This window comes from Macaca mulatta, chromosome 3, assembly GCF_049350105.2.
Source record: "Macaca mulatta isolate MMU2019108-1 chromosome 3, T2T-MMU8v2.0, whole genome shotgun sequence".
NCBI classification, from domain to species: domain Eukaryota; kingdom Metazoa; phylum Chordata; class Mammalia; order Primates; family Cercopithecidae; genus Macaca; species Macaca mulatta.
The window spans coordinates 170408917-170424882 of NC_133408.1; the positions used below are offsets into that span (position 1 = coordinate 170408917).

At 42.6% G+C, this 15966-nt stretch overlaps 2 protein-coding genes across 3 annotated transcripts in view; both read right to left on the reverse strand.

The window, feature by feature from the left end:
* Window positions 1-15966, reverse strand: part of TSGA13 (testis specific 13) — a 156040-nt gene that overhangs the window by 49661 nt on the left and 90413 nt on the right. The gene's annotated exons all lie outside the window — the stretch shown is intronic.
* On the reverse strand, window positions 10064-13647 carry KLF14 (KLF transcription factor 14). Its single transcript, XM_015134908.3, has one exon. The coding sequence runs from the start codon at window positions 13389-13391 to the stop codon at window positions 12420-12422; it is 972 nt and encodes a 323-aa protein (XP_014990394.2). The 5' UTR covers window positions 13392-13647; the 3' UTR covers window positions 10064-12419.

A 15966-nucleotide genomic window follows, 5' to 3' on the forward strand; every position in this document is an offset into this window, starting at 1 on the left:
TGATTTCTTAAACCCACTGCAGCTGGGGTTTTAGCTCCTGCCACTCCACCACAATTACTGTGATCAAGGCTGCCGATGACTGCCTCCTGGCTAGAGTCAATAGTCAGATTCCCAGCCTTCATCCTACTTGACATAGCACGAGCATTTCACAAAGTGGACCACTCCATTTTTGGGTGAACTTTCTTTTCTAGGCTTCGAAGACACCACACTGTTGACTTTCTTCCTACCTCACTGGTTATGCCTTCTTCGCCTCCTTGGCTGGTTCCTCCTGCTTCCCTTGGAGTGCCCCAGGGATCAGTCTTAGCCTTTTTATCCCTTCACCCTCTACACCCTCTTGCTGATCTCATTTGGACTTACAGCTTTAAATAACATCTACATGCTGATAACTCCCAAATTTTTCTCTCTAGCCCAGACTTCTTTCCCAAACACCAGATGTATCTATTTTACTGCCTAATCAAAATTTCCACGGGATGTCTAATTTTTATTTCAAACTCAACATGTCCAAAACAGAATACTTTTTCTTCCACTACAAATCTGCCCCACTTCTAGCCTTCCTCATCTTAGTTGATGGAAACTCCATCCTCCCAGCTGCTCAGGCAAGACTTTTGCGTCACTGTGACTCTTCTCTTTCTCTCACTCCCCATTGTCAATCCTTTAGGAAAGTCTATTGGCTTTTCCTCTAAAATATATCAGAATCTACCATCACTCTGGTCCAAGCCACCATCATCTCTAATCTAGAATAGTGAAATTACCTCCTAACAGATCTCCCAGCTTAAATGCATTAAACATAGCAGTCAGAATGATCTTTTGAAATGCCAGGTAGAGCATACTATGTTTCTGTTCAAGATCCTCAATGACTTTCTAGTTTACCCATAGGAAAAGTTATTACAATGACCTATGAGGCCCACATGGTCTGGCACCCTCCCCTCCTTCTGACCATAACTCTGCTCCAGTACTGCTAGTTCGTTTACTGTTTCTTGACCTCATCACCTAGGGTTGCTTCTTTAGCTGTGCCCTCTGCCTGGAATACTTTTCCTCCAGATAGCTGCGGGCTAACTTCCTCAACTTCTTCAAGTCTTTGCTACATCTCATTTGCATAATGAAGCCTATTCAGATCACACTGTTTATGACCTCACCCTAACCTCTACTCTCACCTAGCACTGTTGATCCCACTCAGTCTGCTCTACTTTTCATTAATTCCATATCTTCTATTACCCAACGCTGATTTATTTTTTAATTTTCTATATTCTTTCTACTGGAATATAAAATCATAAGGGCAAGGATCTTTGTTTTATTCACTTCAATGTCCCAAGTGCCTACAACAGTGTCTACCATATTTTAAGTGCTCAATTAATCCTTGTGAATTGTATTTCTTAGCCCATGAAAGCCTGGTGTTTTTTGTTGTTTTTGTTTTGTTTCATTAAAGATAAAAGCCATGACTACACACGACCCCAGAAGGAAAGCCTCTAGCTAGCACCGCCTCTGGATGCACTTCAGTCCAGTCCATTGCTGACCCCTGCTGGAACTCAGCAACCAAGTTGCTGTCTGTCCCTTGACTGGATGAGTGGACCGGGAACTCCTTGGGGACCAGCAGGGTTGACAAGAGGCTGCTGATCTCCTCTTTGCCACCTACTTGTTCCATACCCTGTTTGTAAGAGTCGTATCTGTAGTCCCACATCTCCCTGGGGATTTTCCTAATTCTAGGGGTCTGCAGAAGACAGATCAAAGCTTTCTTTTGTTTTACTTATACTTGGTAACTGTCTTCTCTTATAAAGACCCAATAAGGGGGGGGGGGAAATAAAATAAAAAATTCTGCTCTGGGTTCCACTTTCAGAACTAAGAACTTAATCTTTAACCAGACTAAAACTTGACATGAAGTAGAGAATCTGTTTTGAAAATATTAATATTAATGGGATTTCTTTTCTTATTCTCTTCCGTATAATGACTCCCTTCTCAACCAGAGGCATCCTTTTTCACCAGAGAGCATTATGGTTGTTACAGCAAGAATGCAAGGGTACACGGGACTTGAGTTCAGCTTTTGAAGCCCAAAATTAAATAACAGTCTTGAAAGCTTTTTCGAGAAAATAAGCTCAAAATTCCAAAACCTCTTAAATATTAAGAGCAAAGAGCGTAGCTTGGACATAAGGTTTTACTCTAATCTGAAAGTACAGCACACTTCAGTTATGATGGTGGGAAGTTGCCATCTGCTGAGGGAGAAAGTAAAGTGCTCTTCCAGTTGTAAGAGCCAAGGGCAGGGGGCAGGTTTGAGGGGTTGAGACTAACCAATCCTTGGATCCCTGGGAAGGAACCCCTCAGTCCCTTCAGACCTTGGACCTTGGCCCAGAATGGGAAGATGGGCATGACATCAGGAACCCCAGAGAAGTTGAGGTAGAATCTGGAACGTCTGGCCTGTCCTTCACTTTTACTCCATGTTCAGTGTGACACTGGGGCAATACAGTGCCATTCAAGAGGTAGTCCTTACATGGTTGAGAGGTATCTAGGCAGATGAACCTGGGTTTGCACCCCAGTTCCCTGTGGCCTTGGTGTGGAATGGAGGATGACCAGAATATTTTTTATGCCTTGGAAAGAGCATGCAGGAGTGCTGAGAAAACCCAAGGTCCAGGAGAAGTCTGCATTGGGGACGAGGAAGCCACATCCAGCAGAGACCTCCAGTAAGAGATATAGCAGGATTCCAGACTCCAGACTCCAGCAGTGAGTGTCAGAAAGCCACCAAAAACACCAGACAGGACCTGTTGCAATTCACTGGGCACAAACACAATATTCCCAGAGACCCCTAAGACAGTCACACAGCATAGAAAATGAGTGAGGATCCAGAGAACAGCAGAGGACACAGCCATGAGACTGCTTCCCTTTCTGCTGTTCTGAGTATATGTAAGCTCCCAGTATTCAGGGACCACGGTGGGAAGAAGGGGAGAGTTTGAGCTTTGAATTGACTGAATATTTATACCCAAAACACTGAATTAAATTGAATGGGAATATTTTAAACTGAAAAAGACTAACTGAAATATAACTAAATTACCTTAATTGACAAGTTTAAATTTTTCACCTGTCATTAACAGGAGGGGGAGCTTCTTAATAAGACACAAGTAGCTATAGACAATAAAAAATGCTACATTTTTTTCTTTCAAGTTGAATCGTAAATGTTTGTATGTTTTGACTGTTTGCTTTTCTTCCCTTTTACTAAACTGGAATATTTTGATAGGGGAACTAGGGTTCTGGGTCAAGCTCTGGATCATCAAGAGCTATGGTGGAAAAATAAGAGAGAAAAAGAGTACTCTGGAGTGGAGTGTGGGAGATTTTCCTTTGAGAATTCAGATTGGGCTCATTTCTGGTGTGGTTTGTGTTGACACTCCCCTAACTCTATCCCTCCAATGAGCTTAAGAAAATGAGAATGAGTCTCTGAATTCCTAGTGAGGGATGAGGGGCAAAAGAAACTCCCTGCCCAAGTCCTAGAATAGGTATGAGAGCTCCTGAGCTGACACTCCTATATGCAGGCACACTATGCTTTTTCTCCATATAAAATTATCTACCTTTGCTGCACTCTAGTTTTGTGCTTGTAATTGTATTTTGACTCTGACATTAATTATGTCACACCTTCTTGCTTTTATTAACACTTAACATTTGTTTGGTATATCATTTCCACATTTCCAAACCTAGGATTTTCTTTTTTCTTTTTTTTTTTTTTGACAGGATCTCACTCTGTCGCCCAGGGTGGAATACAATGGTGTGATCACAACTCACTGCAGCCTCAACCTCCTGGGCTCAAGCAATCCTCTCACCTCAGTCTCCTGCATAGCTGGGACTACATGCATGCACCACCATGTCCAGCTAACTTTTATTTATTTATTTATTTATTTATTTATTTATTTATTTTAGAGAGACAACTATGTTACCCTGGCTGGTCCTGAGTTTTTGTCTCAAGCAAGTTTTTGTCTCAGAGTGCTGGGACTGTAGGTGTGAGCCATTGCGTCTGACCTGCTTTTTTTTTTTTTTCCTTAACCACCATTATTTTGCTTCTGTCCTTTAAAATACTTTAAAATGTCAATCTTGTTGACTTATACAAACAATACATGGTTATTCTGCTTTTTAAAAAAGTCAAAGCAGGCTGGGCACAGAGGCTAATGCCTGTAATTCACCACTTCCAAAGGCTGAGGCAGGAGGATTGCTTGAAGCCAGGAGTTCGAGACCAGCGTAGGCAACAAAGCAAGACCCTGCCCTCATTTCTACAAAAAAATTAATAAAAAAAAGAGTGAAAGCATTATATGTAAGGCTAGAGAGCCCCTAACCATCACTCTCAATCCTTGTCTTTTCTTTAATTGCCTATTACTATACTTTGCCAACTTTTTTGGTTCTTATCTCTTGAATTTTTGATTCTTTATATATTCCAGACATTGATCTTATGCCTGACGAATATTTTTCTCAGAATGTAGCTTGATATTTAATTGTGTTTAGGCTTTTAAATGTAAAACATTTAAAAGTTTTGATGCAGTCAAATCTGTCTTTTTCCTTCTTTAAATTTTTATTTTTAATTTTGTTGTGTCCTAAACAAGATGACCTTCCTTATTTAATGATGATAGAGGGATTTTCCAGTATTTTTTACTATTTTTTTTATAGCCTAAACATGTTTATGTCTTTACCATCTGTAATTTATTGTTATGAAATGTTTGAGAGAGAAAGTAATGCTGTGTATTATTTTGTTTTCTTCATGAAGAGTCAATTGTCTCAATAGCATTTATCAAGTAGCCTATCTTTTCCCTGATTACATGAATGCCACCTCTCTCATCCACTGGACTGTATTTACAGGTTTATTTCTGAACTCTTTATCCAATTCCACTTATCTCTTTGTCTATTCCTGCATTATACCACACTGCCTTAATTACTGTAACTTTGTCATATTTTGATATCTGGTAAAGCAATTTTTCCTTCATTTCCCCTATGATCTTCTGTAATATTTCCTTTAAAAAGCTTGAAGAAAAATTATTGTGGGGTTTTGATTGGAACTGCATTAACTATATAGATTAATTTGAGGACAGGACTGACATTTTTAGAGTATTGAATTTTACCATCCACAGACACATTATTTTTATCCACTTAGTCCTAGTTTCTTCTTTCTTTCTTTCTCTCTCTCTCTCTTTCTTTTTTTTTTTTTTTTTTTTGAGATGGATTTTCACTCTTGTTGCCAAGGCTGGAGTGCAATGGCATGATCTCGGCTCATCGCAACCTCTGCCTCCCGGGTTCAAGCGATTCTCCTGCCTCAGCCTCCCGAGTAGCTGGGATTACAGGCATGCACCACCATGCCCAGCTAATTTTGTATTTTCAGTAGAGATGGGGTTTCTCCATGTTGGTCAGGCTGGTCTCAAAAGTCCTATTTTCTTTCATGTCTTTCAGTAAAAATTTTATAGTATTCTTCATAGATGTTATTTATGTTATTTGTTGCTACCAAATATGGAATCACTTAGTCTATTACATTTTCTGATTGATGATTGCTGGCACATAAGAAAGTAAATGATTTTCTTCTTTATTCAATTAATGTAGTGAATTATGTTTATAGATATTATTGAATTAATCTTGCATACCTCAGATAAACTTCACACAATTATGATGCATTATTCTTGTCACTCATTGCTGAATTTTACTTAGGATTTGTGGACCTGTCTTTATAGATAAAATTGGTGTATTTTTTTTCTTGTCTTTTAATTTGCCTTGTTTTGGTATCAAGGTTAGCTTGACTACATAAAATAAATTGGTTAATTTTCTATCCTTTTCTATGCTTTAGAGTGCTTTATAAAAATAGAAATTATCTTTTTCTTGAAGACTTAGAAAATTTGCCAATACAACTGCCAAGACCTAGTGCCTTTTGGGAGATATAACTTTGACGACCACTTCAATTTCAGGTTTTCTACATTTTCTTAAACCATTTTGAAATTTTACATTTCCTTATAAAATTATCCATATAGTTTTCAATTCTTGATATAAAGTTGTTTGTATTATTCTAATTTTAAAAATCTGTTTTTTGTGTTATGATTTTATTTTTTTATTCCTGATAACTTTTTGTGCTTTCTATTTTATTTTATTTTAATTTTGAGACAGGGCCTCACTCAGTTGCCCAGGCTGAAGTGCAGTGGCACGATCACAGTGAAGCTTTGGCTTCCTGGCCCCAAGCAATCCTTTGGCTTCAGTGTCCTGAGTAGCTGGGACTACAGGCACATACCACACACCCAGCTAATTTTTTTTTTTTTTTTTTTTTTTTTGGTAGAGACAGGGCTTTGCCATGCTTCTTGAACTCCTGGGCTGAAATGATCCTCCCACCTTGGGAGGAATTACAGGCGTGAGCCACTGCACCTGACCTGACTTCTCTTTTTAAGAAATTTATATTTGCAAAGAAACCTACTGTTATTAGCCTTTTAAAAGAGTTTTGCTCAAGCTACCTATTTTTTCTTCTGTTTCATTAATTTCTGCTTTACTAATGATAATATTTTCATCCTTTTTTTTATTATCACCCCTCCAGAATTGCTTTCAGATTTTTTTGGTGCTAATCACTCCGTTCCCCACATCCCTATAAAATCTTAAACCACATATATAGTGCATATCTATTTATGTAGTATGCTCTTTTGGAGGCCACAACCTTTGTAATATTTAAATGTTTGTTTTCCTTTTCTTCTGGAATTGAAAGCTTAGTTCATTCACCTTCATTCAATCTTTCTCTTTTTTGAATAAAATATTTAAGGCTATAAACTACATTTCTTCCCCTGGTGTTTTTTGCTTGCTATATAGTGCTTTTTGTTTTCATTCAGCTCTAAATTTCTGCAATTTCCCTTTTTGTCTGACTTACGTAGAGGCTTCCTTTTACATTTCCCAATTGATGGATTTTTAATGCTTTTTTTATTGTATTTTTATGTGATTACCTGCCTGAAGTTTGTCTAGACTTTCTTTGTATCTTACCATGTGGCCAATAGGAAAGATTGCAATGTTTCAACATTTAAGTTTGATTTTTATAGTAGGCTTTTGGCAGATACCTTTTATCAACTTAAGAAATTATCTTTTGTTACTACTTTACTAAGGTGTTTTTAAATTAAATCACAAATCATTGCTGAGTTTTAACAAATACCTATTTTTGAAACTATTGAGATGGTCATGCCTTTTTGCTTCCTAATTTCTATTAATTTGATCAATTACTTTGATATATTTCATGTGTCTCATCTTCCTACACTTTCTAAAGACCTACTTCTTTCTGTACGTCCTCCAAGCAACCATCTATATTCCCAATGACAATGGTAATATCACTGAAACTAAGCTAAAAATACTTGGAAGTATTGTTTACATTTTTTGTAATCATCTACTATACCTAACTCAGTCATAGGGATGATTTTCCAGTGCTTTCTCTGCAAATTCAAGCAGGTACCTCTCAATATTTTCTTGGACCTGAGATCCTGAGTGAAGATGGACATTCATGTAAAGCTTGCATCCATGCTTCTGTTAGATCTCTTAGGGTTCTAATCACCTCCTCTAACCTACTAATTATAAAAACGCCACTCCTTTATAATTCCATGTTTAAGATTGTTGGCTACTGGTCTTTCTTATTTTTCTTTTCACATCATCAATACTGTCCTCTGAAAATACCACCTTTCTTCTAAATAAATCCTTCTCTTCTTTCAGCTTAATCAAACCGTCTTCCTTTCTTCAGTTTTCACCCTTGCACTGCTTCTATTTTGACTTCAAGATTTAAATATATATTTGAAACAAATATGGCTCCCATTTTATTTCCTGAATAGACTCTGATTCCTAGGGAGAGAAGGATTCAGGCAAAAGCCTTTTTAATACCTTTCCTGTCTTTGGGATTATTGCTTTTCTCTTCCTCAAACCCTTACATAACAAAAACTTCCATTCTTCTTTATGTATTTATGATAAAATCCACCATTTCTCTGTGGTTGAACACACAAGAAATTCAGCCAAGGCCCTGAAATTCCACTGTCAGGGCTTATATAGTAAACACATCTGGCATCAACTTGGAACATAAATAGAAGGTGATTCTGGATATTCCATATAAATTAAAGGACTTGAAGCCTCCCATTGGCCTCTCCTTAGCCCTATTCAAGGGTGCATTTCAAATCCAGGTAAGGGGGAAACTGATCTGATACGACCTGATACTTCCCAGAAGAACTTAAGAGCTAGAATGTCCCTAACCTGTGCTCTTACATATACATGGAACTTATGCCATTGACCTTAGAATCCTCAACTGCAATTCTGGCTGAGAATAAAGGCAGCACAAATTGATCTATTCAATAGTGCCTTCCCTTTCTGCAGTGATCCTGTCTCAGCTACATCTATGTGAATCAAAATCAGCCACAGTGGTCTGTACAGCTCACTTTTGCCAAAGTCTATGCTCAGAGACTCTAAAAAAATCAGTGGCTTGTGTGAGGACACTTGCTATCATAGGCTGCTAAGACTTGAAACGACTAAAGAACTGAAAGGCTGAAGATCATTAAAGCACTAAAGCCCTGTACTCTGGCATTACAGACATCCAATCTCCACACATCTTATTTTGATTCCCTAATTCCAGGTGAAGTGCCTATTTCTCAAGATTTAACAGGCAAGGCACATCTCGATGTGGTGGGGCTTAAGGGAGAATATTAATTCTACCTCTTTCCCCTCTATGTTATCAGCCAAATGAATAATAGATACAAGAATCAGACAAATGAGGGTCAAAATATCAGTACAGTCATCCCTCGGTATACATGGAGATTGGTTCCAAGATCCCTGCGTATACCAAAATCCACGCATACCCAAGCCCCTCAACTGGCCCTGTGGAACCCATGTATATGAAGAGTTTTTTATACTCTATTCGCATGTGACTTTTTGTATATGTGTAAAGAACAGCATATAAGCGGGCTCTGCATCCCACAAATACCCTATTTTTGAACTGTTTAGTTGAAAAAAAACTGCACATAAGTGGACTTGTGCAGTTCAAACTCATGTTGCTCAAGGGTCAAATGTTACTTTGCTGATGAAGCTGTATCACGGTCAAAACTGGGCTTTCTAATACACTGTCTCCCCCACTCCTCCTAATTCCTGGTCTTGGATCTGGACTACCCAAAGAAAAACACACAGTGGAAATACTTACCTGGATAGCAGCAAGGAGCAGGGCTGCCCCAAAAGTAGGAACAGAGAGAGGTGTTCTTCAAACCTGCCTCTAGAAGGCAGGTCTGGGGCTCAGCAGGTGTGCTTACCCTATGGAAGCAGGATCTGAGTGAAGTGCATGCACACTGCAGGCAGGGAGGTGTAAAAGAGAGAACTTAAGTGTGTGTGTGTACAATGACCTCCCCTCCTTATGTCTCCATCAGAGAATACAATCATTTTTCCTTTGGGGACAAGTGAGTAGAGGTAGAGATGGGGGTCACAAATGACATTCCAGAATGGTTCCCTGCTTGGAGAAGAACAGGGAAATAGGGACAAATGACATATTCTTGCCTCCACGGGTGGGGGCAAAGCCTGTATTCTTCACATCCTCCCAGCAGAAGCAGGGGATCCAACTCCCTCACACCCAAGGTCTGACCTAGAACTCATCCCCAGCCTCCAACCCATATTTCAGGAAGAGGTCTATGAATAGTTTCTGCTACTGGGTCATTCCTACATCAGAACTGGGGATGGCAGGGATGGGGCAAGGGCTCAGAGGTTCAATCTGACCCCAACCAACCCCCATATGTACTCACTCATTGAGCACCATCTGATTAACAAAAAGAAACCAAAGAAACACCAATAAAATTAGGAAGCCCTTTTCACGGCATTTCACTAACTACTCCTTGAGAACTCTCTGGTTGCTGGAGTGAAAAAGGTAACAACAATACTCAGACCAAGAAAGACCCACCTAAAAACTTTGTATCTGGCTACTCCAATGTATGTCCTGAGTATCTCCTTCCCCACCACCTCAAGACCTGGGAGGAGTCAGTTTTACCAATGAAAGACATGTCGCATTGAGATTCTCGAGGCCATCCCCAGATGAAAGTCCCCAATGTACAAGAACCCAAATAAGGACACTATTTGGGAGCTTGAGAATCAAGTTATTTATCAACAGGTGGTTGGAAAAGCCAAGCTTTCTTGAAACCAATTTCAGAATGGTTAGTGGAAATTCCTGTTAGTTTCTTTGGTCCACTTGCCCGGTGGCAGATCTTCAACTGAAAAGGACAAAGAGGAAACAGTAGTCTTCAATAGGACCCACAGTGCCCTAGCTATCCAGCCCTAGCTGAAGAGACAAACAGAGCAAAGAGAGGACTCCTTTCACCACCAAAAATCAATTTCACAATGGGGGCCTTCTCCTCCCACAGGTAACTCAACAGTCTTACCTTCCCTGCTTAGCCTTCATTGGGAAATACTGAACCTCTTCAGGGTCATAGGCCATACTCTTTGGGTCCTTTCTAAGGACCCCTCCCTCATTTAGTGTAGAAGCACTTAGAAGAGTCCCAATGCCATGTTTGTATCATTCACTCTCTTGAGGATGCTGGAATGCCCAGGACCAGAAAAAGAAGGGAATTCACACTGAAAATTAACCTAGCAGGTCCAAAGAGAAAGTCTCTCCTACGATGCCAAAAAGTTATTCTCACTTTATGTCAACATGGTGTGAAGGGAGGGAAAGTAACCTGTTAAGAAAAGGGCTTTTGGGTCAAACACAATAGGCAAAGGGTTCAATCAACATGTGAAGGTACATAGAAGCAATACAGAATACGGAGGGAGGGAGGGACTAAGGTCCCAGAGAGGAGGAAGAGATGGGGTAACCAAGTGTGAGGGAAAGAGTCACTTAGCAGGCCAGACACCTAAGTTCTAGTCATGGCTCTTCCCAGTAACCCAGCATATGACTTTGAGCTTATCTAGTCTTCAGTATCCTCATCTGCAAAATAGGGGAAAGCAGTTTGTTTAACCAGGTGCCTGTTAGGGTCCTATGAGATGACAGCATCTTCCCCAAATGTCAGTGACGGACTATTGCAAAATATTCAGGAGGGTGTCAGAGGGGATCTCCCAGGGCAGGAAGTGCCTTTCAGCCTCATCTCCAAAGAAAGGGTCACATATATACACATTCACACATACACAAGCAGAGTGGTCAATGATTTCATCCACAGCAGCAGAGACACATACAGAAAAAACAAATACTGTTGATATCTGATTCCTTCTTATTGGGAGAGGGGCCCTGAGGATATAACTTGGAGGGACTATATGGTCAGAGGAGAAAGGTCCTCCTATTTGATAATACCTATCACCTCGCTACTCCTTCCTCAAATCCAAGGCAGCCAGCTCCTTGAAAGAAACCAGTCTGTTACCCTTCCCTCTCCCATCTACCAACTCACCTGTTTCAGAAACAAAAATCTGCAGACTCTGAGGGAAATAACCCCCTAGTTAGCCATTAGGAAATGAACAGAATCTACCACTCCTGAGATTACATAAGGTGGGGCAGCTGTGTCCACACGCTTCTATTTCCCTGAAAGTTATCAATGGTTATGAACGCGCTTGTTTTGGGCCCCGCCCAACCTTAAGGTCGCTTGAGTTTTCTCTCTGAGTGAAGAGAGAACTAGTCTGGACCACCCTTTTCTTTCTGGTGCCTTTACGGTTGTTTTCAAATTGTTTAACCAATCTCAGCGTGAGAGTGAGCCAGGAAGTTACCATCCTCAAGGAGGAATCGAAATGGGGAGAAGGGCTACGACGCAAGCGCAGGGTTCCAAATCATGCAATAGGACCTGCAAACAGACTCACACCCCAGACATCAAGAAGCATATCCCAGCCACACATCTACATGGAGCTTATGTGGCCTCTCCTAGCAGAGGTAGCTGGGGCAATTGGGGGAGTGGAGGGCATTAGCCTCCCATCAACCTGGAATCCCTATTTAAAAGATGCTAAAAATAAATTAGTAAACATTGCTGTTTACAGAAATAGAAATCATTTCTGTTTCCAAAGGCCTCTCACCATCCCAGTCCTGGACATCTCCAAGACTGCCACCCCTGACACCCTCTCCAAGGTCCGCCCTGGTGGATGGGTGAGACACCAGAGTCCTTTGAGACTGGGAGCTCCTCAGGCATCTGAGAATTCCAGTTTCACATCCCTGGTTCCTGGGAGGGGAGAATCTTCAGTACTCCGGAGAGTACCGGAGTTCATCCCTTCTTATCAGTTCCCGGGGGCTGTCTTGAGGCAAACCCCACTTTTAGGATGATATACGCGTTGCAAGAATTCCCGCTATTTTTCGGCCCCCAGTACCTCCCCAGAATCCACATGTCTGCCTGGACCCACCCTCAAAGCAGAGGAACCAGTCTGTGCCTTGGTGTAATGACTCTGGGAAAGGGGGATGGGCAGAGAGAAGGCAGGGACAACCGCCTGGGGGATCATCCTTGAGGGTAAGACTGACAGCAATGACTGTCCTACAGGCAGGTGGTGAAGCTGGGCGCCGGGCCGGGGCCGGAGCCGGAGGCGGAGCTTTCCACCTCGCTGGCGAGTGGCGGGTCGACGCGGGGAGTGCGACGACGCCCCCGGTACTCGATCATATCTGGATGATAGGTTGGGTGGCGGCGAGCGTGTTTGGTCAGGTGGTCGCTCCGGGAGAACTGCTTGGGGCAGAGGGGGCAGGAGAAGCGCTTCTCGCCCGTGTGCGTCCTGTAGTGGCGGGCCAGCTCGTCGGAACGCGTAAACTTCTTGTCGCAGTCGAGCCAGTCGCAGGAGAAAGGACGCTCACCCGTGTGGGTACGCTGGTGAGACTTGAGGTGCGACGACTTGTAATAGGCTTTGTTGCAGCCCGGGAAGGGGCATTGGTGGCGCTTGGCAGCAGGTGTGACGGGCCTCCTCCGGGGCACCTGATCCGCGACGGGGGCGGGGCCGGCCCCTAGGGCCCCTCCAGAGACCCCACCAGAGGCTGCTGGTGCGCCCGGGGCGGCAGGCGCGCTCGGGACGGCGGGCGCACCGGAGGAGCTCTCGGGAGCGCAGACCGCCGCGGCGCCGGAGGCGGGAGCCAGCTCGGAGCACGGGGTCTGGACGGAGCACGGGATCGGGTCGGAGAAGCCGGACGAGGCGCGTGGAGCTTCCCCCGAATTCTCCCAGGAGCCCTCGCCAGAGCTGCCGCGCAAGTCCTCCCAAACGCCTGCAGCCAGCAGGTGGGGCGCGGCGCCGCCCGCGCCGGGGCTGGGGGCGGGGACCTGCGGGAGAGGGGGAACCGACGCGGGCCCCGGTGGCCCCGGACCCGGCAGAGCGGACTCCGGCGGCGCCGCACCCACCTCCGAGCCTGCGGCTCCGCCCGCACCCTCGGGGTCCGGCGGGCGGTGGTGAACCACGGCGCCCGCGGACATGGACACCAGGCACTCGGCGGCGAAGTAGTCCAGGCACGCCACGGCGGCCGACATGCTGGGACCGCCCGGCCGCCGGCTAGCGCCGTCCGAACGCGGCCGGCCGCGGGCTAGGGAGTTCCCCGGAGCGTCCGTCCCGCAGCCTCGGAGCGAGAAGCAGGAGGCCGGGTGCGCGCCGCCCGCAGCCCGCTGCCGCCGCCGCCGCCGCAGCAGCCGCTGCCGCCGCCGCCCGCGCGGAGCCCGCCCCGCCTGACGCGCCCCTGACGCACCGGAGCCCGCGGGGGCGGCGGAGGCCCGCCCCGGCCCGCAGGACACCCCCTCGGAACGCGCGGCCCCCCGGCTAAGTCATGTTTAACAGCCTCAGAAATTATCTTGTCTCCGCGTTCTTTCTTCTGCCGGCGAGCCAGGTAATGGTAACGGAGCGAAACTCCCCGGTCGGAACTTCTGGGCTGCCGCGGCCTCGCCCCCCCTCCCCCCGGCTCGCCGTCCGCTGGTCCGTAGCCAGCTGGGTGTCCCGCGGAGTCCCAGAAAGTTTTTTTTTTTTTTTTTTTTTTAAGGAAAAAAATGGCTAATACCTGACATGTCTTTCGGTTCATAATTGCGATTGTTAGCGAAGTGGTCTGGAATTCCATTTCACTCCCCGTTCGCCGCTCTCAGGCTAAATTGCAAATATCCCCAAGTCTGTAGCAAAAAAAGTTTTCTCATTGAGCAGCTCAACTGTGAACCCGGGGGCCGGGAGCAGTTCCCTAAATAGATCCGCTACGTAGCCATTAATTAATAGCATCTCGAACCAGAAACAGTTTTAACCTTGGAAAAGCAAAGAATCCTCTCCCGGTTGAAATTGAAACTTAAAATCCTTTAGGTAACGATTTAACTGTTCAGCCAACGAAAGAAAAATGCATGTTTAAACTGCATTAACCTGTCACTGGCATCCAAACAAATTTAAACGCTGAAATATAAATTATAGTCTAGCGGCGAGATAAACACATTAAAATGGACTCCCACCATTTTAATAATAGAAAGTCACGTTTCCAATTAGGCAGTCTCTTGTAATTTGCTTTTGACAAAAGTTAAAAGTAAGGAAATGCAGCACATGATATAGAATGCTCATATGGTGTTTTGTGATTGTGGAGGTTTGCCTTTTTTATAATCAAATGCATGTACGGTTTCTTTTACGTGTCTTCATTGCTTTCATTTTTTCCCTCGTTTTTCTTTTAAAAAATGTAAAACCACATAGAAAAACAAACAGGATAATTTCTAAAAATAGTCATATCTTAGTTTTTGATGTATACAAGCTTTTATGAGTGAATTATGTGCATTTTATTTGTAGTTCTTAAGTACTTTTTCTTTTGAAAATTAATACGTATGCAGCAAGAATAACATACGTTCATGTATTTACTGCCTAGGATAATCAAATGTGAAATTTTTGTTATAGTTGTTTCATGTTTTTATTTATATTAAACATTACAGATAGAGTTGAATGTCACTTTATTTCCCTCCCCAGTCCCATTCACCTTTCTCCCTCTTCACTTTTCTAGGTAATTAGTATTATAAAGTGGCTATTTAATCTGCATTTGTTTTGATACCCTTATTACCTAATTATATATGTAAATATATGTATATACCCGTGTTTATTTATTAAAATTTTTAAGTAAATGGTTCACTAGTATACATATCATTTTGCAACTTTTCTCCCTCAATATGATTGTGACAACTATCCAGGTTGACACCTATAGAATCTACTTTATTCATTTCAGCAGTTTTTAAATAATATTGTCAGTGTTACTATTTTTAAGGCGATTCCATTGCAAAACAGTTAATTTTTCTGAAGTTCCTCTAGACGATTAACTGTTCATTTATCTACGCATTAAAATCTATCAGAGATAGAGTGATTTACTAGCTGTTTTGGTTTTATTATTTAGAAAAAATGTGAAGATGTTTAAAATGCAGAGAGAACATTACAAGCTCCCATATACCTGTCTCATAAAATTAATATGTTAACATTTTGTCACGTCGCCCTCAGATCTATTAAGTATTCAACATTTCCGATAAAATTGAAGTTCCCCTTGTACTGCCCCCAATACCATTCTCCACCCTTTTCCCCAAAGGCAAACACTGACATGAATTTGGTATGTAACTTTCCAATCTGGGTTTTACACTTTAACTGGATGTGAACCTATAAAATGCAGAATATTGGTTTAAATGATTTTTTTAAATGTACAAACATGGTATTAGACTGTACATATTATTCTTGGACTTGTTTTTTTCCTTCATGGTGTGTTTTTATTTTTTCTCTTCGTGTTGATAAATGTAGATCCAGTTCATTCATTTTAATTGCTATATTGTAGATCCATGCATACAAATGTGTCCTGTTTATTCATTCCCCTATTGATGAATATTAAACTGCTGTCAATATTTTGGTACTACTTGTACATGTTTCCTTTGCACATATGTGAGAATTTCTCTATGTATCTACCTAGATGGAGAATTGCCGGGCTCCACACACATTTTCAGTTTTGTGAGAGACTGCCAAATGGTTCAATTTGCACAACCATCAGCAGTGTATGACAGTTCATGTTTCCCTCACATGATCTTGTTTAGATTCAGACTTTTATTATTCCTGCCAATTTGA